This window comes from Panthera uncia, chromosome B1, assembly GCF_023721935.1.
Source record: "Panthera uncia isolate 11264 chromosome B1, Puncia_PCG_1.0, whole genome shotgun sequence".
Taxonomy (NCBI): Eukaryota; Metazoa; Chordata; class Mammalia; order Carnivora; family Felidae; genus Panthera; species Panthera uncia.
This window is the reverse complement of record NC_064811.1, coordinates 29,475,252-29,501,478: the sequence shown is the minus strand read 5'-3', so window position 1 is coordinate 29,501,478 and position 26,227 is coordinate 29,475,252. Positions and strand designations below refer to the sequence as shown.

General features: G+C 35.5%; 1 protein-coding gene across 3 annotated transcripts in view; it reads left to right on the top strand.

The window, feature by feature from the left end:
* Positions 1 to 26,227, top strand: part of ARAP2 (ArfGAP with RhoGAP domain, ankyrin repeat and PH domain 2) — a 185,029-nt gene that overhangs the window by 1,366 nt on the left and 157,436 nt on the right. For all 3 annotated transcript variants that reach the window (XM_049630420.1, XM_049630418.1, XM_049630419.1), the window contains exons 2-5: positions 8,238 to 8,296; positions 9,389 to 9,465; positions 10,189 to 10,280; positions 11,959 to 12,315. In XM_049630420.1, the coding sequence (XP_049486377.1) occupies positions 8,238 to 8,296; positions 9,389 to 9,465; positions 10,189 to 10,280; positions 11,959 to 12,315 (585 nt within the window). The remainder of the gene's footprint in view (positions 1 to 8,237; positions 8,297 to 9,388; positions 9,466 to 10,188; positions 10,281 to 11,958; positions 12,316 to 26,227) is intronic.

Sequence of the window (26,227 nt, the reverse complement as noted above, 5' to 3'; positions counted from 1 at the left end):
GAGAGAGACAGAGTGTGAGTGGGGGAGGGGCAGAGAGAGAGAGGGAGCCACAGAATCCAAAGCAGGCTCCAGGTTCTGAGCTGTCAGCACAGAGCCCACCTTGGGGCTGGAACCCATGAACCGCGAGATCATGACCTGAGCCGAAGTCAGATGCTTAACTGACTGAGCCACTCAGTCGCCCCAGGGGCCCTGTTTCTAACATTTGTATCTCTACTGCTTGACACAATGCATTGGCATGAATTAGTAATTCAAGATACATGTAGGGAGCACCAGCTTGGTTCTGGTCACTGTGCTCAGTGGGGAGGTAGAGAGGAACGAAGGTGCTTGAAGTGTAGCGTAGGAGACAGATGGTAACAGTACAGTGTGAAATCCGGTTCACTGGAACCGGAATTCTAAAGAGGAGCCCACCAGCATTGCATGTTGGGTTGTTAGTACTTTGAGGTAACTGCGGAGGCTAAGCGCTGACTTAACAGCAGAGAGAACTTTCGTCCCTTTCTCAGGGTTACACCTAAAATAGTTGTGGTTTTCTCCAGGGCTGTGGTGGGATGTTTTTCTTTTTTTTTTCTTTCTTTTTTTTTATTTTTATTTTTTTTCATTAAAAGCTAACACTTGTCTCTTTGCTGGGAGTCATGAGGTTGTTCGACTGTTAACTGCTGTGGTACTAGATGTAATTATGGATTTCCTGCACAGGCTCTAGGCTGGCATTTCTGCAATACCCTCCTTCCCTGCTTGTTTCCACTCTACCCCTACTGCTGGTACTGTTGCCTGTGGGCATCTTTGGTAATTACAGTGCAAAATCCTGGTTGTATTTGCAGGAGAAAATGCAGAAGTTTAGTATTTGCCAAAGAAAATGTGGCAATTTACAGGACTGTTGATTTAAGAACCTCTCATTAGAGCGTAAACTCTTTGAGGGAAGAGATCCTGTGTACTTTGTCTTTGTCTCTTGGCATCCCTCGCGCCAACAGCAAAGTCTAGTCTTTCCTTGGGAATCAGTAGTAATAGTGTCCTTTATTAAACATCCTAGGAGCCAGTTTGTTTTATAATTTCCTGTGGGTTATCTAAATCTCTCAGTGGCACTGGAGGTATTATTCCTACATTTTCTTAGGTAATTGAGCCCTAGGCTGATTTTGACAGGATCACATGAGTGGTAAACTGGAGTTTCATTCCAGTACATCAGACTCTAGAACCCACACACTTTCTTAACCACTCATTTAGGAAATATTCTTAAAAATATTCACTGCATATATGAGAAAGCATTAGGAATGTAGAAGGTTACCAATTTTTGTATGACACTGTAGTTTTAAAATATTTTGCTAATTTTAAACAAAGTAACTGAGGGCGGTTTGCCATGAGTATACACATTAAAATTGTGTCTTTGCCAGAACAGAATCCTTTGGGGAGTTGTAAGGATATAACTTCACACAAGAAACATTTGGCTTAAGTTTTAGAAGGTGCTATTTTTCATAAGTTCTTGAGAAACTTGATGTTTCTTCATTTGTAAGCGTAAGCTTTATATCATATGAAAGACTTGTAATTCACATTGTTTGTGAGTATGAGTCTTTGAAAATGAGAATTGAAATAATGTTAAAATTAGTAAATAAGTTAGTCCTAGTTGCATCATAGCCCTGCCAGGTTACCCCTCATAACCTTTCTTCTTTGGTTATGGCGGTAAATGGTAACCCTGCATCTGTGGTACTCAAATCATACAATGAGAAACTAAATTATTTTCAGACTTCACTTGTATTTTTCCTTGCGGTCCTGGCCTGAATTGCAAATAGGAATTTTGCAAGATTTTAAAATGTCATAATATGAGTTTTAAAATAAAACTGTGGATTATATAACCTGAGATTCTCTGTAATCAGATTACATCTAAATGATATTTTAGTACATTTCTGGATATACCAAATAAAAATATTTCTTTGTGGCCAATGCTTTTAACATAATTTCTTTACTAAACATTTCATGTATCTGTTAAAAGGTATATATGATGTTGGATGCGTTCCTTGTGTGAAGCCTTCTGTTTTTGTCTCCCTGGACATCAGTTCCTCCCCAGCTGCCTCTTCCCTCCTTATTTATCTGACAAAATGAACACTCTGGTCAAATGGATTATCTTTGTCCTTGTCTTCAGTTTTTCCTGAATTCCTGCCTGCTCCTTTTCTTGGAAAGGCTGGGCTAGGTGGGGCTATTGAGCAATGAACCTCAGGATCTCTTTTTAACCTTTCTTGAGGGCCAGGGCAGAACTAGGCTTAAAGAGCTGGCTCTTCCCTTATCACTTTCACCTGGAGGTTTCCCATGGAGGCCTCCAAGCAGGAAGTGAGGTCCAGCATCTTACCATTTCCCTGGGAGTCCTGGGCGTGTCCTGTGATCCTTCCAGGAGCCTCCTCTTCTGTGCTCAAGACAGGAAAGAACAAGATCCTTTCAGCTACTAAAGAGGTACCTTTCTTACCCTCCTTCCCAGTTTAAAGATTTTCATACGTCTCGCATGCAACTGTTTTATCCTTGGCACAAGTCACAAAGTCCTTCTCTTTTAGGTATTGTGCCTCTAAATGTTTTTAGGGAAGGGGAAATAAGGAAGCAGAGATGGGGTGCAGGAAGATGAAAGGCGGGGCTGCACAGTGATTGGAGGACATCTGTTATAATTTATTGTTAAGACTGGTGTACCATATTGACTGAAGGGTCTTTAAGAGTTTGAAATCTAAACCTGAAGTCTCCAGGCTTCTTTGAACTTTTTATTAAAAATAACAATCTTCGATATTTTTCTCTAGATATACGTAGACATGATACAGACATTAGAAATGGATAACCCTATTTTAGACTTTAATGTTGAAAGATATTTAAGCAGAAAATGTACAGAAAAGTCTTAAGCAGTGGTTGGGTGCATTGAATGAGAAAAATACAGAAACTCATCCCATCTTTTCCATGTTGAAGAAAAACTTCACATTTCATGTTATAGCAGAAAAATGCTTAGCAATCCAAAATTCTTTATATGCCTTTGAAATGTCTTCTTTTTAAATTCTATGAAAAAATAGGCTGATTATTTTAATATTTTCAAAATTTGGACTTCACCTAAATTTTGACAAATCAAAATTTAAGTAGTTAATAGTTTGATTTATTCTTAGAGGATAATGATATCTGTCTGCTTCAGATTTTTTATAAGTAAAAAGACATTAGATTTATACTTTTTATTTCATAATATAAAAAGCACCACTTTGAAAAATATGTGTTCTTAAATTCCAGTTATTTAACATACAGTGTAATATTAGTTTCAGGTGTAGAGTATAGTGATTCAATAATTCCACATGACACCCGGTGATCATCACAACAAGTGCACTCCTTAATCTCCATCGCCTATTTTATCCATCCCTCCACCCACCTCCTTTCTGATAACCGTCACTTTGTTCTCTGTAGTTAAGAGTCTGTTTCTTGGTTTAACTGCCTCTTTCTTTTACCCCTCTCTGCTTGTTTGTTTTGTTTTCTTAAATTTGTCATATGACTGAAATAATAGGGTATTTAGTATCATACTGTCTAGTTCCTCCATATCATTGCAAATAACAAGATTTCATTATTTTTGATGGCTGAATAATATTCCATTATATATATAAGTACCACATCTTCTTTATCCATTCATCAGGCACTGGACACTTGGGCTGTTTCCATAATTTGGCTATTATAGATAATGCTGCAGTAAACATCAGGGTACATTTATCCTTTTGATTTCGTATTTTTGTATCTTTGGATAAATACCTAGTAGTGCAATTGATGGATCAGAGGGTAATTCTATTTTTAACATTCTGAGGAACCTCCCTGCTGTTTTCCAGAGTTGCTGTACAAGTTCACATTCCCACCAACCGTGCAAGAGGGTTCCTCTTTCTCTACATCCTCACCAATATCTATTGTCTCTTATGTAGTTGATTTTAGCTATTCTGACTTGTGTGAGGTGATATCTCTTTGTAGTTTTGATTTGTATTTCCCTGATGATCAGTGATGTTGAGCATCTTTTCATGTGTCTCTTGGCCATCTAGATATCTTCTTTGGAAATATGTCTATTCATGACTTCTGCCCATAAAAAAATACATTTTGAGCTGCAATTTTTGCTAGTTTAAAGAACTATTTGAGGATAATAATGTAGACTTTTGTGTTGTAATCCATCTGTAATTATCATTTATTCTTTTCCTGAGGACATCTTTTTGGGAACGTCTTGGATTGAGACTTAAATATCTGTGCATTATAAATTTCACATTCTTAGTCTGTGCTGTAGTTAATAGACTCATGTTTTCTGAAATCAGATTTGTGTGTTTAGTTAGATATATGTAACCTCAAGGCAGTTTTAAACTGCTGCCTAATGATCGTGATTTTCTTTTGAATTCAATTCTGTAATGATCCGTAGTTAGTCCGTTGTAGTTAGTTTGTTATGAATTGCAAGAATTGCATTTTTTAAAAACATTCTGTGAAATGATAGTCCATTTATGGTGTATAATTATTTTTTGCCGTGACTGCCTTGTCTAAGTAACAGGTAAGTGTGGATCATAAAGGGAGATCTTTAACATTAATTAACCTTGATAGCACTGCTTTATTTGGTTATTTTAGTGGTTTAAAATATATTAAAAAATAATATCTGTGTTATGCTAAAGATTTACTTTGGTAACCAGAGGCTTTTTTTTTTTTTTTTTTTTTTTTTTTTTTTTTTTTTTTGCAACTTGGTGTTTTAATATTATATTTGAGATTTATCCACATTGATGCACATACTTTATGTAATAATTGCTGTGTAGTATTTTACTAAAAAAAAAAAAAAACAACACATGGTTATTCCTCTACTAGGTTGATGACATGTTTTCTCTATCACAAAGAAGAGTGTGAATACTTTTAAGGACTTTAAGAAACAAATGTGCACATAAAGTTTACCAGAAGGACCATTTTCTCCTCTAATAAAAATGATAATTGGTTCATTCTTGCTGTTTATATTGTGAAGGGCACACCTTATGCTCCTTAAAAGCATTTTTTCATTAATCCTCGTAATATTCCCGGGAAGCAGGCCTGGGAATTAATCTCCTTCAGTAAATGAGGAAACCAGGCTCAGGACTGTTAGGTAACTTGACCAAGGTCACGAAAGCATAATTAATGAGAAGGTGATAACTACTGCTATTCTTAATGGTTTTTTAATTTTTATAAATCAACCATGCTTTTATATGTTAAATTTAAAAGGCAACCTACAGTTTTTAGGATAACTGGTGGGAAGATAATAGGGCAGAAAGAGGCAGAAAGGAAAGAATGGGGGCTTTGCCTCTTGCTAGCTGTGGACTTGGGCTGGGAGAGCCTCCTTTATTGGCAGGATTAGGACAACTGGTTTTATGTCATAGAGCTGTTATGAGGATGAAATATGAGATGTAGATATATATAAATTCCTAACACAATGTTTTGGGCATAATAGATATTAGAATATAAAATAGCTTGTGATAACTTATTCATAGGTAAATGAGAATATAAATTACTGATGGCTGGTTTTCAAAATAACTTTTTTTCCTGTGTTGAGCTAATCTTTCATCAACACTAGATCAAATGAAGTTGGTTGATAGATTCAGTAATTTCTTGCAGTTGGATACTGAGTATCATAATTAAAACCACAAACATTTTTCTTTACATTTCATATGACTAATAGTAAAACCAGCAAAATATGCTTTAAAGCACCACTAATATATTTAAAATTCTTGTAATTCGTCTTTAAACATGTTTTCAGTATATTTATCATGTATGTTAATATTTACTAATTTTATTAAATACTTATATATTAAATACATACATAATTTTCTTTTTTGGTTTTGATTTTTTTTAAATTTAAGAAATCTTTGTATACTCCAAGGTTGCAAAGATTTTCTTGCATATATTTCCAGATGTTTTAGAACATTAGCATTAACATGTAGGTCTAAACTCCATTTCAAGTTCACTTTTGTATATGGTATGAAATAATGGTTGGTGTTCATTCCTTTTTTCATTAAGATATCCAGTTGTTCCAGCAACACTTGTTGAAAAGACTATCCTTTCCCCATTCAATTGCTTTCACATTTTTTCAGAAATCAGTGGACCGTAGATGTGTGGGAGTTAGGTGGAATTGTTATTTTGTTCTATTAATTTATGTGTTTATCCTTTCACCAATTATACACTGATTTGATTGCTATAGATTTAAGACTAAATATTGAAACTGTACAGTATAAATCTTCCAACTTGTTGTTCTTTTAAATATTTGACCATAGTAGGTTATTTGTATGTGCATGTACATTTTAGAGTCATCTTGTCAATTTCTATATAAAAGCTCATTAGAATTTTGTTTGGTATTACATTGACCCTGTATATCAACATGTGGAGAATTGACATCTTAACAACATTGAGTTTTCCAATCCAATAAATAACATGGTATATCTATCTATTTTGGTCTTTTTAAATTTTTCAATGTTACATGGTTTTCAGTGTGCAGATCATGCGCATGTTTGGTAAATTTACCCCTTACTATTTCATGTTATTGATATTATTATAAAATTTATATTTCAAACTATTTTTCCAGTTGCTCAATGCTAGCATTTAGAAATACTATTGAATTTGTTAATATCTTCCCCTTATCCTGGGACCTTGCTAGGCTTACTAGTTTGAGAATCTTTCTGGCAGATTCCTTAGGATTTTCTACTTAATGGATACCTTCTGCTTGTAAGAGTTCTTATTTTCCAATCTGCATGCCCTTTATTTCTTTTATATATCATATTGTCCTGGATGGGACCTCTGAAATAATGTGATTATAAGTAGTGAGAGCATACCTCCGTGTCTTACTCTCAATCTTCAAATCAGTCAGCCTTCAACATTATTTAGGATGTAGGTTTTTCATAAATGCCTTTCATTAGGTTGAGGAAGTTTATATATATATATATGTATATATATATATATATATATATATATATATATATATTTAATGGGTTGTTGGATTTGATTTGCTAATATATTGCTAATTAGTTTTGCATCTAAATTCATGAGGACAATTTATTTAATAGTTATCTGTAGTTTTGTTTTTGACTGGCTTTGTGTCTGTAATACTGACCTTATAGAATGAATTGGGAAATAGTCTCTCCTTCCCTGTTTTCTGAAAAAAGTTCATGTAGAATTGGTATTATTTCATTCTGAAATGTTTGGTGTAATTCATCAGTGAAATGGCTTGGCCTAGAGTGTTTTGCAGGTAGGTGACTACTAAATTCAATTTCTCTAATAGATCTAGCGATATTAAGATTTTTCTATTCTGTATCATATTTGGTAATTTATGTCTCAAAAAATATTTCCATTTCATCTAAGTTGTTGGATTTATTGAAATAAAGTTTTTCTCAATAATCTATAATTATCCCTTTAATGTTTGTAGGAATTGTAGTGGTGTCTTCTCTTTCATGCTGATATCAGTAGTTTGTCTCTCTTGTCTTTTATTTTCCTTCCCTGAGGTTTATCAATTTGATTGATCATTTTGAATAACCAGCTTTAGTTAAAATGATTTTAAACTTTATCCATATTTTATTTCATTAGTTTCTATTCTTTTTTTTTTTTTTAAATCCTTGTTTGTAGTTATTTGGCCAGATACAAATTTCAGCGATCCTAAAGACACTGTCCTGATTCTTACACTTAGATGGAAAAATAGAACTCATTTATATAGTAATGGGTATTCATTACATCTGTTTACACAGTGTTTTCTTCTCTCATTGCTATTAGGCTGTATTCTAATTAATTACCTGTAATCTTTCTCTCCCAAGGCAGCAAATATTTTTAAGGAAAGGTCTTATATATTTTCATACTACGCTTATAGAGCCGACAAATTTTTGACTCAATTTTGTAATTGTAAAGTTTAATGACAAAAAACCCCTAATAAATAATGAATTCTAATTAGAAAATTAGTGTCTCACAGGGGTATGTCTAGCAGTTTTGAAAATCCAACGTACATACTAGCATTGGGCAAATATATTCATTTACTTTTGTAAAGTATAAATGTGAGAAGCAAATGCTTGTAAAATCTAGTGAAATCTCCTTAAGACTATTTAGAAAAACACATCTGTGGAATTTAGCCATTCTGTTTAATTAGAATCAAAGTTATTTTTGAATATTGGTTTTTCTACCCAGAAGAATGGAATGTATGTCTGTATCCTTTACTCAGTCTCATAGTTTACCAATTTTTGTTTATCTGTTTTAATTTATCTATTTTTCCCCTTTGCTTTAAGCTATTTCCGTGAGAGAAGAAACATTGCTACCTCAACTGGAAAGTCTGTGACACAGGAAAGTGAGTCTCAGCATGTAAAGTCTTTGTAAATTAGCACTCATATGACAGTCTTAAATGTGTGAAAATTGTGATCGAGAAAGTAGGCCCCCTGTGTAATAGGAAATAATGGGAATAACTATCTGCTAGGGTTCATAATACTTCAGATGCATGTAAAGATGAGTGAATAAAAGACAGTCATATGTACTCAGACTCTTGGAAATCTTCATATACTAATGTAAAAAGAATTTTTTTTTTTGCACCAGGCTTCATTTATCAGTAGCCACAGTCGAAGACATTTAACTAAATTAAGTGGTTTCTGACATTCTGAGCTATAGGACCTGGATTTATGGAAAGTAATTTTGCCATGGTAACGGGAAAGGGCTGACATTACTTTGGTAAATTGATCATTGACAGAGGCTTTTCTTTCTTTTTGAAAATTCTGTTTATATATGTTCAGGAACATTCTTCTTAACAATAAGGTGGAAAACACTTGGTTACTGACCCTTTAAAAGTTTTTTTTGCCATAACAGAGAATGAAAGTGTTAGGAATTCTTTCTTGTGGATGGGCGTAACACAAGGACAGTGGAAAATCTCTTGAAATAACTTATTTTTACAAGTGTATTAGTGGCTGTGGTGTTAGATTATATTAAGTAGATTCTGGTGTTTTGAGTGATACAGCGTCTAGTTGTTATGTTAGTGAACTTTTAATTATTCATTGGAAATTACAATAGATCTAACACTAACTTTATGCCATTAATACTGTATTCTTATTTAGGAATTAACATTATAAATGGCATCATATGTGGGAAATGTGCTTAGTTATATTAATGTGGATCTTAGAGGGTAGCAAGGCCATATATGACACATCACACTTTCCGAAACAGTGAGTAATATGCCTTGGTTGGGAAGTGAGAGGCATATACAGTGAGTGCTACACCAAGAAGCCATGGGACGAGTTGCTTTGGAGGTGAATATTATAAGCATAATTTTGGACTCTCAGAGGATAAAGCTTAAGTTGTGATGTTACTATAAAATTATTAAGTGCATACCTTTTTAAAAAATGTTTCACATTATTTATATCTTTTCATTCTCATCCTATAATTTCCCCAAAAGATTCAAAGGAGGAAAATTCATCTTCCATTTTTCCTTATGGAGAGACCTTTCTCTTCCAGAGACTAGAAAATTCCAAGGTTAGTCCCATACATTTTTATTTTTTTTTCCATTTTCAAGTCTTTGTTCTTCTGCCTATATTTCCCTCTTTGTTTCCTTTAAAGTGTTTGGAGAATGAGTTATATTGAAGCAGGACATTGGTAGTCAGTAAAATTCTTTTAAGTAAAATCATGTCGAATGTGTATCTTTGAATATATATCACAAAAATACATTCAATTTCAGGAATACAGGAGGGGGGGTTTCTGAATTTTCCGAAAAATAAGTTACTTTAAAGACAAACCCCCAAAGAAAGCAAAATCAGGCAAACAGAACCCCCCTAGATTTTGCTTTTTGCCTTATACCCAAATATCTACTTCTAACATATCTTCATATCTTCATTATTTAATTTATCAGTCTTTCTTTCTTCTCAAGTACTTGTGCTCTTTTGGTTATTTTATTTCTTGGTCAGGATAAAATAGAAGTTGGAAGACAAAAAGTGGGAAATTAAAAGTAAATAAATTTTGTTCTTGGTTGGCATCTTCTGTTTTTCCTGGATGAAATGATGCATTATTAATGATTTAAATATCTTGAAAAAGGCATCGAGAGGCTATTTTTAGTATAGTCTCTCTAAGTTTTTACTGAAAATTGATCTAAGCAGTTAGATATTTATGTAATAAAACTAAGCTCACATTGTGGATATTTGGAAAATATTGCTGTCCTAAAAAATGTATGTATATAATATATGTGTATATTTTTTTTAATAGAAGAGATCTATAAAGAATGAATTTTGGACCCATGAAGAAACACTCAAAGGGGAAACAACTACTGAAAAAAACGCTTTTCTTGTGAAATCAAGGTATGAGGTCATGATTGATGATGATTAATTCTTTTGAATATAACGTTATGCAGTGTTGACTTGCTCATATTATGTTTCTAAGAAAATAGTTTACATTAGTAAGTTCAAATCTTTCTCATTCTAGATGTTTCAGTAATGGCACTTACTCTATTAAAAAAATTTTTTTTTAGTTTGTTTAGAGCACAAGCGGGGCAGGGGCAGAGAGAAGGAGAGACAGAATCCCAAGCAGGTTCCGTGCCATCACGCAGAGCCCAGCGTGGGGCTCGAACTCATGAACGTGAGATCATGATCTGAGCTGAGATCAAGAGTCAGACGCTTAACCGACTACACCACCCAGGAACCCTGAATAATGGCACTTATTTTAATAATTGAACTTAGAGTCTGTAAATCCGGTGTATAGTGATATTTTGCAGCAGATTATGTTAGTCTTTTCCTAATTGAAATCACTCTTCCCATCCTAAAGTGGAAAATATGTGGTGCCCACAATTGTGTGTTAAAGATGGGAAGTTATGTTAATATGAAGGAAAAAGAGGCAGCGCAAAAAAAAAAAAAAAAAAAATTACTATCTAAGGTGCAGAATTTTTACAAATGTAATACATCCTTTTTTACTGGAAGTTCATCATTGACAAGTGGCTTGACAGTTTACCCAGTTATTTGGATCACTCATGAAATTAAGCAGTTTGTGAGGCACCAACTTGAATTTTAGTTTTCTCAACTTTATTAGGACTTAGTGTCCTGCATCATTACCTAATGTTCATTTTATATCTTCAATTTTATCCTTTTCTTTCCAAGTCTGATAATGTGGGTTTTCTTAAGTTGAAACTAAATAATTGAGGATCTTCAGTTAGCATTTGATATGTATGTATTATAATGCAAAATGTGGAAGAGGCCAGGTTAAATCATTCTTTAAGGAAGTGAGTTTTTAGGACACTGTGTCCAAAAGGATGTAATTTGACTCCTACACATATTTATTTCATTGATTAGCAAAAACTTCTTTGTAATGAGTTTTATTATACATTAATGGCTGAGTGAACCTATTTTGTCATTCCTTAAATCTGTAGAAATATGCTTAGCTATTATGAATGTGTTCTGGTGAATATGATAGGTTACACAGCTTTTACCTTCTGATTGTATCCTGACTCTTTCTCATTTCCTAGCTAACAGTGTGGTGAAGTTTTCCCTCATTAGTGTTACAAAATAATACTAAAGCTCTTGGAATTGAATCGTGGAGAGCCAGAGAGGAGCAACAAGTTTCGAAGTGAGATCTCCAAATAGATGAGTTAGTGGTTCATGAATGTTACTCAGGGACTACAAGTTGGAATGGCTATTTAATGCTGTTGGTGATGATGTTAAATTACGAGGCAGGGAATGTGGTCAGTCTTCACTCTTAGTACCAGTCTGCACCCACCCCCACCCCCCACCCAAATAAACAGATCAGATTAATGACACATAAGAAAAATTGTACTACTTTCAGCAGTGTTCAAATATATCTTAGGGTAATAAAAGATTTCTGTTTTTCTGGAAGAGTTTTAGAAATTATCAGATGGGTTAATGGAGCTCTTAAGAGATTTCTGACTTTAAATTTCTGTGCAGTTTGTTGTTTATAAATTTCAAAAGTAATCAGTGGCTCAAATACATATGGTATTTTGAAATGTTAACACAGTTTGTTTCCATTTAGCATATATGATAACAGGAAGGAGGAGAATATAAGCGAAGACAAAGCAGAAGATATTTGGATACCTCGAGAGGACAAAGTTAATTTTCCAGTAGACTCTGCTTCAGAATCAGAATATTCAACAGTAGAAGAATGCTTTCAGAGTTTAAGAAGAAAAAATTCAAAGGCATCTAAATCTAGGACTCAAAAAGCATTGAATTTGGACCCTGTTAATAGGCACAGTTATCCGTTAAGCTCAACAAGTGGAAATACTGAGTCCTCAATCGTTTCCTCAAATGCAATATCTCCCTATGCCTGTTTTTATGGGTCCTCTGCAAGGAAGGTTAAATCCGGATGGCTAGACAAACTCTCCCCTCAAGGGTATGTAGTTTTTCATTTTTTTTCCCATAAGTAGCATATTTTCAGCAGTTCAAGTTTATCCATTTCTAAACCTGCTAGGTTGTTTACTACTCTCCACCCCTCCCCTACCCCTATGCACACAGATACAGTTTTTAGGGGTTTTCAGTACACTTTTGCAAATGCTCTTCTTTAGACATAAGGAGGAACATGTGCAGTGTATTATGTGGAATGCTGGGTTAAGATTCTGAATAGCAGATTGAAATAGAAAGTTGCAATTTCACATCTAGATCCTTAATGTTAGTTTCTAACTTTACACTAAAATGCACTGTGTCCCAATTTATAGCAAAGAAAAACAATACAGATTGAGTTGGTATTACTAGGCCCACACTGTTTGGCTTTTGCTCATATTATAACAGTGTTCTGTTTGGGAATACAAGTCTTAATTGTGGTTAGAGAAAGTATGTCATTGTTAGATTTCAGGCTTCACTGGTATAGATACATTGTTTTGATTTTTGTATGTTGCATAGAAGGTCAGAGTCCCTTGAATATTATACTTTTAAAACAGATTTATCATTTTAGATGTTTACAAAGAGACTTCTGTCCCTTAAGGGTTATACAGTACTCAGAAATATCTGGGGAGGGATTGCGTTTAATTAGAATTGTTTTCTGGCATCCTGATTTTTTAATGTCCTTTTGAAATATTTACTTGAAATGTTCCTCATGAATTATTAAATTATTTTGGGATTAAATCTCTCATGTTTAAGTAGTGAATATGGTGAGTCCTTGCAATATGCTGGTTTTCTTTACTATTCCCCCCAAAATGAGCCATCATTTCTAGAAAGCCTTGGACCTAAAATAAATTTTATTAGCAAAAAGTTACTAGAAGAAACATTAGTTGATTAGCGGGAGCAGGTTTTAATTTCTTAAGAAAGTGAAAAAAAAAAAAAACAACTACACTTTTATGGTTAGTAATTATATATTTAATGCTTTCTATCATTGCATCCTTTTAGCAAATTAGATGTTGAATAACCTAATTTAGCAAATTAGAGTACTTCTTAGTATCAGTTATCCTGTCTCCTTTCTGGTTATTTAAGGTAACAAAGTAGTCAACTGTGCCTACTTTTCATCAGTCATCAGTACTATTGATAGTCTAATAGCAAAGGTAGGAGTAAGCATTCAAAAGTACACATTGGTGGAATGAAACAGTGAGTTTGAATATTCTCGAATCTTTCATTTCTGTAAAATTAAGGTGTTTAGGGAGATTCTTGTGCTCTCTCCAAACAAATACCACCAGAAGAGTTAGCGGACTCTGGGTACAGAGCCCCCAGCAGCTGTGGTTTCCTTTTCCTGCCTACTCTCTGGTGGTACCTTGTTCTCTGCAGGGTTGTTATGTTTATGCTCCGGGCACACTGAGAAAGCTTCCCCATTATTGTCCACCCCTGGGACAGTTAGAACATTTTTCCTCTCACTCTATCAGAACTCTGGCTTTCCATCCTTTCTATTCTGAATCTGCCTAAGGTCAGATGCTGTAAGTTGTCTAGATTTATGTTTTTCCATTTTAGGGGAAATAATTGAGTTTTCTGGCTTAACAGTTTTTCTCCTGGATACCAGGATGAATAGAGATGGGAAATTAAACAAAGAACTTGCTATATCACCAAGAGATTAAACTCTTTTATATGATTTTATTGTTATGACTTGAAAAGAAGTATATGTTACTGGCTTAGAAGCATGTATTATTTATTAGATCAGAAGTAGAATCTCTTAATTTCTCCTTTTCATAATTGGATTCTGTATTCTGTTGTGAGAGTGTTTAAAATGCTCATTAATTAGACAAAGTGATGCCTACCCACTCCTTATGTAGAGGTTATGAGCTTTATTTAACTCGTGGCCACATGTCTCTTTGGAGCACTTAGCACTGCTGGAGATGGCATTCTGAATTCCAGAGAGGAGGGATCAGCCAACTTTTTCTGTAAACGGTCAAATAATAAATACTTTAATCTTTATAGCCTCTGTGGGGTCTCCGAGAAGAATCAGCAACTCAACAGTTGTAGCCTGACAGCAGGCACAGAGAATATGCAGACCAGTGATTGAGGCTGTGTTTCAATAAAGACTTTATTTATAAACACAAATTTGGCTTGTGGGCCATAGAAGCATAAAGCAGATTAGATGTTTGGCTAAAATCTTATACCAGCTGCTTCTGTCTCTCCTAGGCCCCAAGTAGAAAATTATAACCTCATGCTTTCTGTTATTTTAATCAATATAGAAGTCATAAGAAGCAAGAACTCACTTTGGCGACCTTGACACTTACTGTTCTTTATGACTGGAATATCCTTTTCCACAGAGCATCGTGACTTGTGTACCCTTCCTCACGTTCTTGCTGTAATGTCTCCTTTGCATTGAGGCCCTCTTCCCCAACACCCCATCACTCCCTTCGTTACTTTATTAAAAACAAATAGCCACACTCAGTTGTCCTTCTCCAAACAGTGTTTGAAACTGTTCTCAGTCATGAGGGACGTTAAACAAAATTATCAGATTTATAATCTGGATTTATTTCACATGATCGAGTATCTGTTTTTGCAATGGAAATGCCAGTTCTGCATCAGTGCACAGTATGTGAAAGCTGCCTAGTATTTAGGAAGAAAGTAAGTGTGTACCATCATACAACTAAAGAAATAGTAAAACATTCACAGTTGAGCTTAAAATATGAACATTCACTAACTCTTTGAATGATCTAATTATACTATAGACTGATAGTATCAATTTCAAAAATTATATGGAAAAAAACTTAATAAAATGTAGAATGTGGGTGTATTATTTGTGTTTCAAACAAGTCAAGCAGATGAAAAACTTAATTAAATGGTACTTGTTTTTAAAAAACTCACTGGGTTTTGAGGATAAAAAAAGTCTTTCTCACTCCCCTTTCTTAACTGTAACTAATAAGCTCAAGCTCTTTTTTTTTTAAGTTTTTTAAATAAAAAAAAATTTTTTAATGTTTATTTTTCAGAGAGTGAGGCAGAGCGTGAGTGGGGGAGGGGCAGAGAGAGAGGGAGACATAGAATCCGAAGCAGGCTCCAGGCTCTGAGCTGTCTGCACAGAGCTGGATGTGGGTCTCGAACTCCCGAGCTATGAGATCATGACCTGTGAGATCATGACCTGAACCAAAGTCATGCTTAACTGACTGAGCCACCCAGGCACCCATGATAAGCTCAAGCTCTTCCCTCAGTCTGAGTTGATGTAAATATGGAAGACTGGATACGGTTTATTGCAGCATTTCCCAAGTATGTGACTCAGAGAAAGAATCCTGCCAGTTGCTTTAAGGAAAAGACAACATGGTGAATGTGCTGTACCCTTGCTAGGAGGTACACATAGTGAAAGATCTAAGCATTATCTGCAACAACGAAACCTTTTTGACATTTTTAGCTTGCTGTTTTCTAAAGATATTTGTATGTTCAGTATAATGCACCAACATTTTTATAAAAACTGCAGTGGATCTTGAATTCATATTTTACTAGGAAATATGTTTTATGACTTTCTTTCTTACTCAGCTAAATTCCTCTTTAAAAGAATTGTTAACTTTTTAACCTTTGAGAGGCATGGTATGGGAATCTGAGCCTAGGACAGCAGAAGCAGAACATGTGAGGCTAACTCAGCAAATCGAACATATAATATGCTTAAGAATTTGTGGAGGAATACAGGGGTACCTGGGTGGCTCAGCTGATTGAGTGCCTGACTCTTGGTTTCAGCTCAAGTTATGATCTCTCATGGTTTGTGGGGTTGAGCCACGTCGGGTTCTGCATTGACAGTGTGGAGTCTGCTTGGGATTCTCTTTTTGACTCTCCCCCCACTCGGGTTTTCTCCCTCTCCCTCTCAATAAATAACTAAATTAATTAATAAACTAAAAAGATAATTTGTGGAGGAATACAAAAACGCCCATGATGTATGTGTTCCGTGCCTTCTTTATGTCTTTCATTAGGGCAGAAAAAAAGGAAGTAAATAAAAATAAAACCTAAATGCCGAGTATAGTTGGTACAGAAAGGTCCTCAGAGTACAGAATTGTGAGGTTACAGGGGGGTTGAGAAACCATTTCTTCAAAGATCTAGGAATGAGAAGTGGCAGTTCAGTTGGCCTTTGGAAAATAGATGAGATTTTAACTAGCGTTTTTAGAAGAAATACTTTTCTGGATAGAGGGAGTGAAAAGGCACCAACATAGATGATACTTGGGGTACTGAAGTCTGTGGGATGGATAGCTGTGATTAGCTGGGTTATTTTATGGAAGATGTGAGTAAGCCTCTAGAACAAGGAGGTAGAAACTGCCAGTGGATTGCATGTTCAGGTTGAATAGAGAACTGAGGAAAATGAAAAAACCAGTGGTCAAAAATACCAAGAAAAGATCAAACCCCAGACAGTAGTTGGGAGTCAGACCACCCAGAAGCCAGTAATCCAGGACTTGGTGGGAGATGAGAGCTTATTACTCTTGGTGCCTTTGTCAGTGACTGATTTCGCAGTGTGTGCCCAGCGTGTCCAAGGCTACTTTAGTGGAGCGATTCCTCACCCTGGTACACAAGTGTGGGTGTGCCTCACATTTCCTGGGAATGCTGACCTCTGGCCTTTCAGTGAAAGCAAATGTAGTGCAAAGTTGACAAGTCTCTATCTGACCAAGATGTTATATACCAATCACTGTGTTGAACTTAAAGTTGAATCTTAGATCTTTGATAAAAAGTATCTAGTTGGCCATTTCTCAAATCATACTTTGTTTGTAAAGACTGTCCCAAGCAAATAAAAAGCCTCAATGTTTTATTTGTAGTTTAAGGAAACAATTTCTGAGTTTTAGTATTTATTAAATAACATGACTAATTTCTTTTAATCCATCTAGTGGCAGACAAATGAGTGAGGGTGTTGGAATCAGAAAGAAATTAGAGTTGTAAGCTATCTGTTGTTCATTTGCTATGTGACTCAATGTCCCAGGACCTCCATTTCCCACATAAAAGTATAAGGTCAAGACTCCCTCTGTGGGCTCAGTTGGAAAAGTAGGTAACACTGGGCCTGACAACTGGGGCTGAATAAACCACAGTTTCCTTTCTCTTTAGAAGAGTATCACTTTATTTCAGACCTCTGATAATGTTAGTGAAAGTGAGTTCTAGTCAGTTCTTACCTTGGAAAATAGGATGTAAGGAAACCATGTGTTCACATTAAACTTACAAAACATTAACATTTTTTTCTTAATATTTATTTATTTTTGAGAGAGAGAGAGACAGAGTGTGAGCCTTGGGAGGGGCAGAGAGAGAGGGAGACACAGAATCCGAAGCAGTCTCCAGGCTCTGAGCTGTCAGCACAGACCCGGATGGCGGGGCTCGAACCCACGAACCACAAGATCATGACCTGAGCTGAAAGAAGTTGGACCCTTAACCAATTGAGCCACCCAGGCGCCCCCACATTAAACTTTTAAAAAAAGGTTTCTGGTGATTATAAAAGCATGTGGTTTAAAGTGTCAGAAAATTCTATGTGGCTTGTTAAAAAACACATAGCAATTTTCCTCCCCTCCCACATCATCACAAGAGACTGCCACTTTGAACTCTTTTTGTAGTTTCTTTTGGTATTTACTTTGTATTTATTAATAATGTTTAAAAAGAAAATTTTTTTTTTACAAAATTTTTTTTGAGTAGTCTCCATGCCCAGTGTGGGGCTTGAACTCACAACCCTGAGATCAAGAGTTGCATGCTCTACAGACTGAGCCAGCCAGGTGCACCTATCTTAATAATATTTTTATGCTATTTTTTCCCCTCTCACTTTTCAGTGTTAGGGATTATCTCTTGAGGTACTACCATAGAGTATAATGTTTATTCAATATTTTTTAATGTTTATTTTTGAGAGAGAGAGGGGGAGAGAGCGAGCGAGCACACATATACACACTCATGTGTGGTGAGGGGAGGAGCAAAGCGGGGGCACAGAGACTGATGTGGGGCTTGAACTCACAAATTGCAAGATCATGACCTGAGCTGAAGTCAGATGTTTAAATGACTGAGCCATCCAGGTGCCCTTAATGCTTATCCATTTTTATCTCTGTCCCCCGCTCCTTATTCTGGCAAAGACACAGTTCTTGTCTATCATCCATTTAATGCAATTGTATAAAATATTTAGATTGTGTCTGTATTTAGTTTTATACTCTTGTGACTATAAATGCTGCTCATATGGGAGGCTCTGTAACATAGGATTAATTTTTCTTTCATTTGTGATCTTTAGTTTTCCTTGGAATTTAAAACTTTTGATTTTTTTACTTGGGTTTTTTTTTTTTTTAATCTCATTCATCTCAAATTTCTTCCTAAGAACTATAAGTCTGTGAAGTAACCAAAATACATATCAATTTCATCATCTCACAGTCTCTTAAGGAATCCTGTTTAGTTTGGGCTGGTGGTTCTCCAGTCCTGCTACACAATTAGCTGGTTAGCATTCTGTGGTCCTTTTGATTATTGTCCTAGGGATTCTCTATGTGCCGTGGTTTTGTCTTTCCTCAATATCCAATTGTCATGGTCTCACCACCAGCATACCCACCCATGCTCCTTGGAGCTTCCTCAGAAACAGTGGGTAGGGGAGACAGTTTTTGAGACTTTGCATTTTTCAAAGTGTTGCTTTTTTTTCCTAAACATGCTTACTGATAATTTATCATGGCTCAGAAGTCTTGATGAGAAAGAATACTCCCTTCAGATTAGCAATCCATAGTCTTTTAGATCATTGGTATTATAGAACTGGTATTGAGAAATCTGATTTTTGATCCTTTATATGTAGACTCTTTTTTAGTTCTGGGAGATTTTCCTGTTTTCTTTGTTAATTAGTCTGTTTTTTCTTTCTAAACTTTTTGGTAATTTGGCGTTGGACCTCCCACACCAAAATGTTGAAAACAATGTAGCTTTTCCATGTTTCATTTCTGTGAAGTTTATTCAATTGTATTTTCTAACCTACTTTTGTTTTTTGTTATCCTATATTTAATATAAAAAGCACTTTCTTTGTTCTTTTATAGCTTATTGTTACTCTTCACGGACAGAATACCTTTCTGAAGTTGTTCATGTTTTTTGAGGCTCTCTTTTCCTGTTCGGTCTGTTTCTTTTAATTTTATTTCTATTTTTTTTGGGGGGGGGTCATTCTCCATATTTTACCTTAGAGATGTTTCCCTCAAAAGTTTCATTTAAAAAACAAATTAATGGGGCGCCTGGGTGGCGCAGTCGGTTAAGCGTCCGACTTCAGCCAGGTCACGATCTCGCGGTCCGTGAGTTCGAGCCCCGCGTCAGGCTCTGGGCTGATGGCTCGGAGCCTGGAGCCTGTTTCCGATTCTGTGTCTCCCTCTCTCTGCCCCTCCCCCGTTCATGCTCTGTCTCTCTCTGTCCCAAAAATAAATAAAAAACGTTGAAAAAAAAAATAAAAAACAAATTAATGTTTATTAGAGAAAATGAATGAGCGGGGGAGGGGCAGAGACAGAGGGAGACACAGAATCCAAAGCAGGCTCCAGGCCCTGAGCTGTCAGCACAGAGCCCAACACGGAGCTTGAACACACGAACTGCGAGATCATGACCTGAGCCACCCAGGTGCCCCTCAAATGTTTCATTTTTTTTTTTTTTTATTTTTTTTAACGTTTATTTATTTTTGAGACAGATAGAGACAGAGCATGAACAGGGGAGGGTCAGAGAGAAGGAGACACAGAATCTGAAACAGGCTCCAGGCTCTGAGCTGTCAGCACAGAGCCCGACGCGGGGCTCGAACTCACGGACCGTGAAATCATGACCTGAGCCGAAGTCGGCCGCTTAACCGACTGAGCCACCCAGGCGCCCCCCCAAATGTTTCATTTTTAAAGTGAGATCTTGCAAAGCTGCTTAGAACAGGTTCTGATGAGTCCTGTTACTCATTTCTTGTAAGATGAGATGATCTTGCTGGACTTCTCTTAATATGTTTCCCTGGTGACGCCTCATACCATTATCTTTTAAATGAATCCTGGTAAACAGCTTTTTGGGAGCTTAGGGAAAGTGGACTTTGAGTGTAAATATCTATGACACAGACTTTTGTTTGATTCTTCTGTTTTGAATACCGCCCCCTACCGTCAGTCATGTGTGAGTGTCCCAGTCCAGAGACGCTCTCCCATGTGTGTGATATGCAGTGAATGAAACTCTGGTTTCTGTTGAGCAAGAGGAGGGGCATTTTTTCCAGCGGTGTGAAGAGAGGGAGGATTCTGGGATGGAGTGATGAGGGGTACAAGTTTATCTCTTAAATTGCTCTTCAACAAATCTTGTTTTTGGCACCCCACCCCCCCCACCTCGCCTTCATAGTCACTTCCAGAGTTACTTAATGTCTTCCATTGTCTGAGACTTCCTGAGATTTTGTGGGTACATTGGTTTTCCTCCCAGATTGATCTGTTGCAGGCTTAGCCATCAGCTCTCTGAAACTTCCTAAGTCAGCCCTTCTCCTTCTTAAGGTTTCTGAATATTGTTCCTTCGTCTACTTCTCTGATCATTGTTGGTTTATAGGTATTTGTTTATGTTTTTTTTAACCCTTTGAAACAACTTTGGGAGAAGTAGAGGTAAATGCAAGCTTTTAACTGATCATCTTAACTAGAATTTGGTTTCCGGTTTGTGTGTGTGTGTGTGTGTGTGTGTGTGTGTTTGTGTTTACAGAATATGACTCCATGAAATAGTTGTGAATCATTTAATATAGCTCTTCATATACCATGTCAAATAAGCACTTAGCTCTTTGTGAATATTTAAAAATTGGTAGTGACATATTAAAATTAATGCTCTATTATTGATTTCCGAAAGCTTTTTTAGCACCTAGAATTCTACATTAAAATAACATTCATTTTTTCTCATTGAAAGAATTAGGTATAGCAGAGATAGAAGCTGGGATGTCAGAGAATTTTGTTTCGTTTTTGATTTTTTGGCCCCAATTCCTTTTGGTTCACATAATCTTGGTAACTATCATTTTGGTTTGCTTAAAAGTGAGGAATTGTGTTTTAGAATAGAAGAGTGATAGCATTTTACACTTGATCTTAGCCAAAAGGGCAAGAAGTGATAGTGCTGGCATTTTATAGAAATATAATAATTTCTTGCATCTGTATTTATAAAATACTTCATAACTAATACGGAATCATTTAAAAGCCTCATACTTAAAAGAGGAGATAAAATAAAAACTTAGCCAAATCAAAACATGAGTAATTAGATAAACAAAAATCTACACTTTTGGAAATTGTAGTAGTTCTAAAACATTGAGGCTAGTTAGGGTTAGAGTAGCAAATAAGATAAAATTTGCATGTAATTCTTCAGGATTATGTAAACAAGGCAGACAAATCTGGAACACCATGCTGCTGTCCTTTTCATTAGATACTGCTTAGAATAACTGAGAAGCATGTTTGTGATGATTTAAATTCCATGATTAATAAAAGCCATAAATTTGACTTAGTGCCTTTGAGGCTCATTTCATTTGTGTCATATTTAATGATAATTTGGTAGCCTTTGCCACCTTACATTAATATTGGTTACCATACCTATTTGATTTGGGGATTTTTTTTTAAGCTAAAATATTGCATCTTTTTAAAAGCAAACAAAAATCTCCACAGCCCTGTTGGCACTTAAGAATGAAATTAAAACAGGAATACCTCTGTGTGAGTACTTGATAAATCCAGATTTGTTTGTATATGCACTGTTGTTAAAAAAAAGAATTTTTAAGATAACACGGTTTTGAGACAACAAAAACTGACACCAGGTGGTAAGGCTGTATTTATGATCGCAGTTGAAACTTCACACCAGCTGCCCTACTAGAGCTCAAGGGAAGAGTTTATAGAAATTCGTTCAGTAACGTGGGCACAAGACTTATAAATTATTCTAAAAAAGCTTCTTAAAGAAACGTTTCCCTTCAGAACCCTAAAAACAAAATAGGATAAAACCTAGGCTAATATGTTTCGTGTCTGCTCCACCTTTTTTCCTGAAGGAATTCTGAAGCACTTTGCAAAATTGAACTCACATATAAAATGGGTAGAGGTCAAATGTTACCACTGCCGAAAGGGATGTCCAGGATGCCTTGCTATAAAACGTACTAGAATCTATTTTGTGTAGCAGTTGACAGCATGGACTTTGGGATCCGACTGCATGGATCTGACTCACAGATACGTTCTTTACTGGTTGTGTGACAAGGTTTTTCAACTTAACCAGTGCCTGCGTGCCTTCATCTGTAAAATGGGAATAGTAATATTACCTCATGTGGTTGCTTGGAGGATTAAATGAATTAGTATTTGTTTTTGCCTTGCAGCAGGGCCTAGAACAAAGCACAACAAACCGTTTGCTGTTTTTATTATGAGGATTATTATGGCAAATAAATTCTTAATCGATGCGTTAAAAATCTCTTTCCTGTGTTGTAATTCATTGTTATTTCATATCTAATTTGTGTCCTGTGACAGTAGAAACACAGTATTGGATGACACTGTATTTTATACCCTGTCTTATTTTTTTAACATTTACTAAGCAAATTAAGCTGTAAAGCAAAATTTTAGGGAAAAGCATAAGTTACATCAGAGTAAATGTTTACTCTTGTATCCTCTAATTGTGTGTAGTAGATTGATTTTACGTAATTCCAGTGGAATTAGCTGACTGATATCTAATAGTCTTTTTTAAAAATGTGAGGGAACTATATAACCGTTGCACAGAAAAGATAGTTCTTAAAAATTTAGTATTCATTGATATTTACTTTAAAATTTGAAACACCTTAAGTTCTCCCTGTTATTTCATTGAAATTTTAATTAATATGTAGGGTTTACCAACATTAAATCTGAGTTTTCATTTGCTAGAAAGGAGAATAATGTGAGAAAGGATATAAATGTAAGTTCTTATATTTAATTACCAGTTATTATAATCCAGTATTGAACTTACATGCAGAAAACAGTTAATTGAATGTTGATGTGTTTTATGAGAAAAATAGATTAAACAATATTTATATAAATTTAGTTTGGAAACATTTTGTATTTGTATTTTTAATAACATGTCAAATGCATACTTTTTTCCAAAGTATATTTTAAGTGTTTAACATAAAAAATGTATTTTTAAATTACATGGATATTAGTGATGAATTTTCCAAGCTTGATGATGAATTTTCCAAGCTTTCTGTAGGCTCTAATTTTTCTTTAATAACAAAATATTTTACAAAGCTTTTATTTTGTCATATTTAAAAAAAAAAAAACCCTGATCTTTAGTATTTGAAAAAAGCAAAACATGAAATTAAGGGTAAAATGTTTTAGTGGTGTTTGTCTTCTGAATATATAAATAATGCAGATTTGAGTAAGCATTTTTCAGTGAAAAATATGTTCCTGTGTTCATTAAATATTTATTAAGCACATTTTATTGCTAGAAACTGTGGCAGTTGCTGGTTTTATATTGATAAACAAATACTTTCTGCACTCAGGCATCTCAATTTCTAGCATGGGAGATGGGTGAAGCAAAGCAAATATGTAATTCCAAAATCTGCTAGGTGTTATTAAGTGAAGAAATGGATCAAGAGACCAAGGAGCTCTGTAGGATTTAGGTGGCAGTCAGGTGGCTACTTGGATGGGATACTTTCAAGCTGATGTTTCAAGGATAAGGAGCTAACCATGTCAAGAATAGGCCAGAAGCATTCTAAGTGGAGAAAATAGCCTCTGAGAAGGCGCGAGCAAGAACCAGTGTAGAGATAGGAAGCAATATGGCTGTAGGATTGTGTCCACTGGGTAGGTACCAACAGATTTGATGGCTGCCTGCATGAATGAATGGCAGCAGAAGGAAAGGACCATTAGTAGAATTGCCCAGTGGCTCTCTCGAACTACAGAATGGTTGTTTCTTCAGTTGCTACACCCTGTGGCTTTTCATTCCATTCCCCTGTGGGCTGGGACTTGTCCTGTTTACCTGTCCCTCCATAGGATTATTAGAAGGATTTAATAATATTTAAAAATATTGAGCTAAAATGGCTGAACACATCTAGAAGTTACCAGGTAGTTGTGAAAATTCAATGGTTGGGAAAATACCTCAGAGACTAATAAGTCTCCTATCAGCTGAGGTTTTGGTTGAGGCCTTGCTCAGAGAGCCAAGAATAGAGTGTGTCTTTGGTCTTTAGTGCCCGAGAGATGTGGTCAGATGGTGGTATCTTTGACCCCTAAACTGTCTGCCCTGTCTCTTTCTCTTCTCATTTTTCTGTGGATACAAGTGTTATACTCCTGGATGATGCCTCAGACCCCAAACTGTGTATCAAGTTGGTGACGGAATTCTAAGAAAGCTTTGGGAGTCCAAATGGCTGCAGTTAACAATCTTAAGTAAAGCATATTAAAGTAGGCTCTAAACTTTCTTCACTCTATGCTTTGGCAGGTTTTGAAACTTGGGATTTAATTTTGAGTTTTCAGAAGTTTTCCTGTCTTGTGCCAACCTTTTTTTTTTTTTTTTTTAAGGTACCGATTATTTGAGTTTTAGTCACTGAGGTTTGTCATCTTGCTAAAGGAACTATGCTTGATCATGTCACTCATTCGTTGGACAGATTTTTTTTTTTTTTTTTTTTTTTTTTGGTGCCATACTTGTCTCTGTGTCAGTTGCTGATCATGTAGTAAGGGATGAAACACTCTTGGACTTTGTGCTTAGAAAGCATAAGATACGGTGTGGGAGGCAGAATTTGGGCAAGTAAACAAATGTATGTACGTACAGTTAGAGATTGTGCTCTTTGTTAGGAGGAAAAGGAGAGAGTGCTTTGAGAGAGGATAACTTTGTCATCTGCTTTGAATTAGCTCATCAGGGAAGGAATAATTGTGTAGGTAGTATGGGGGATCTCTGAAAGAGAAGTAGTTAGCAAAAGGAATAGAGGGGTAATGGAAGGTTCTAAGATCTCCCTACAGATGTTGATTATTTTTTTTCTGAAGTGGAAGGTTATATATACTGTTGAGCTCATCTTACCACCATTCATAATGTAAGGTACGTAGAATCCACAACAAAATCTTGATTTACAGAATTATTGCTGACATTGTGTGGGAAGATCTGTATTTACCTGACTTCAAGTATGACAGAGATCAACATGACATGAGTACAAAATGATTAATTTGTTCAATGTATTATTATTGTGTGCTTAATATTTCTTATGTTTATAAGTAATATTCATTATGTTTAATGTTTAATGCTGGGAATTAATTTTTTTTAATAATAGACTTTTTTTTTTTAGAGCAGCATTGGTTTACAGGAAAATTAAGCAAAAAGTACAGTTTCCAATTAGCCCCTTGTACATACCCCACTGTACACATTTTCTCATATTATTTACATCTTACATTAATGTAAGATTATTAAAATACTTACATGTTACTGCTTTTTTCAATATAATTTATTGTCAAATTGGCTAACATACAGTGTATACAGTGTGCTTTTGGTTTTGGGGGTAGATTCCCATGGTTCATCGCTTACATACAACACCCAGTGCTTATCCCAACAAGTGTCCTCCTCAATGCCCATCATCCATTTTCCCCTCTCCCCCACCCCACCCCCATCAACCCTCAGTTTGTTCTCTGTATTTAAGAGTCTCTTATGGTTTGCCTCCCTCCCTCTCTTTTTATAACTATTTTTCCCCCTTCCCTTCCCCCATGGTTTCCTGTTAAGTTTCTCAAGTTCCATATATGAGTAAAAAACATATGCTATCTGTCCTTCTCTGACTGACTTATTTCACTTAGCATAATACCTTCTTACAGAAACATTGGGTGTTTCTGTAAGAAAACACAGACCAAGAGAAGTTAAAAAGAAGCAGAAAGATGATGAAAAAAGAGCTGACTGGTTAGTTTTGCTTATGATTTCAAAGTCTTTATTTTACTTCATAAGTAATTCGAATGCTTCTATGTGGAAATGTCTGCACTGATCAACTTTGAAACTTTTCTCTCAATTTGATCAGGTTTGCTCTAATTTTATGT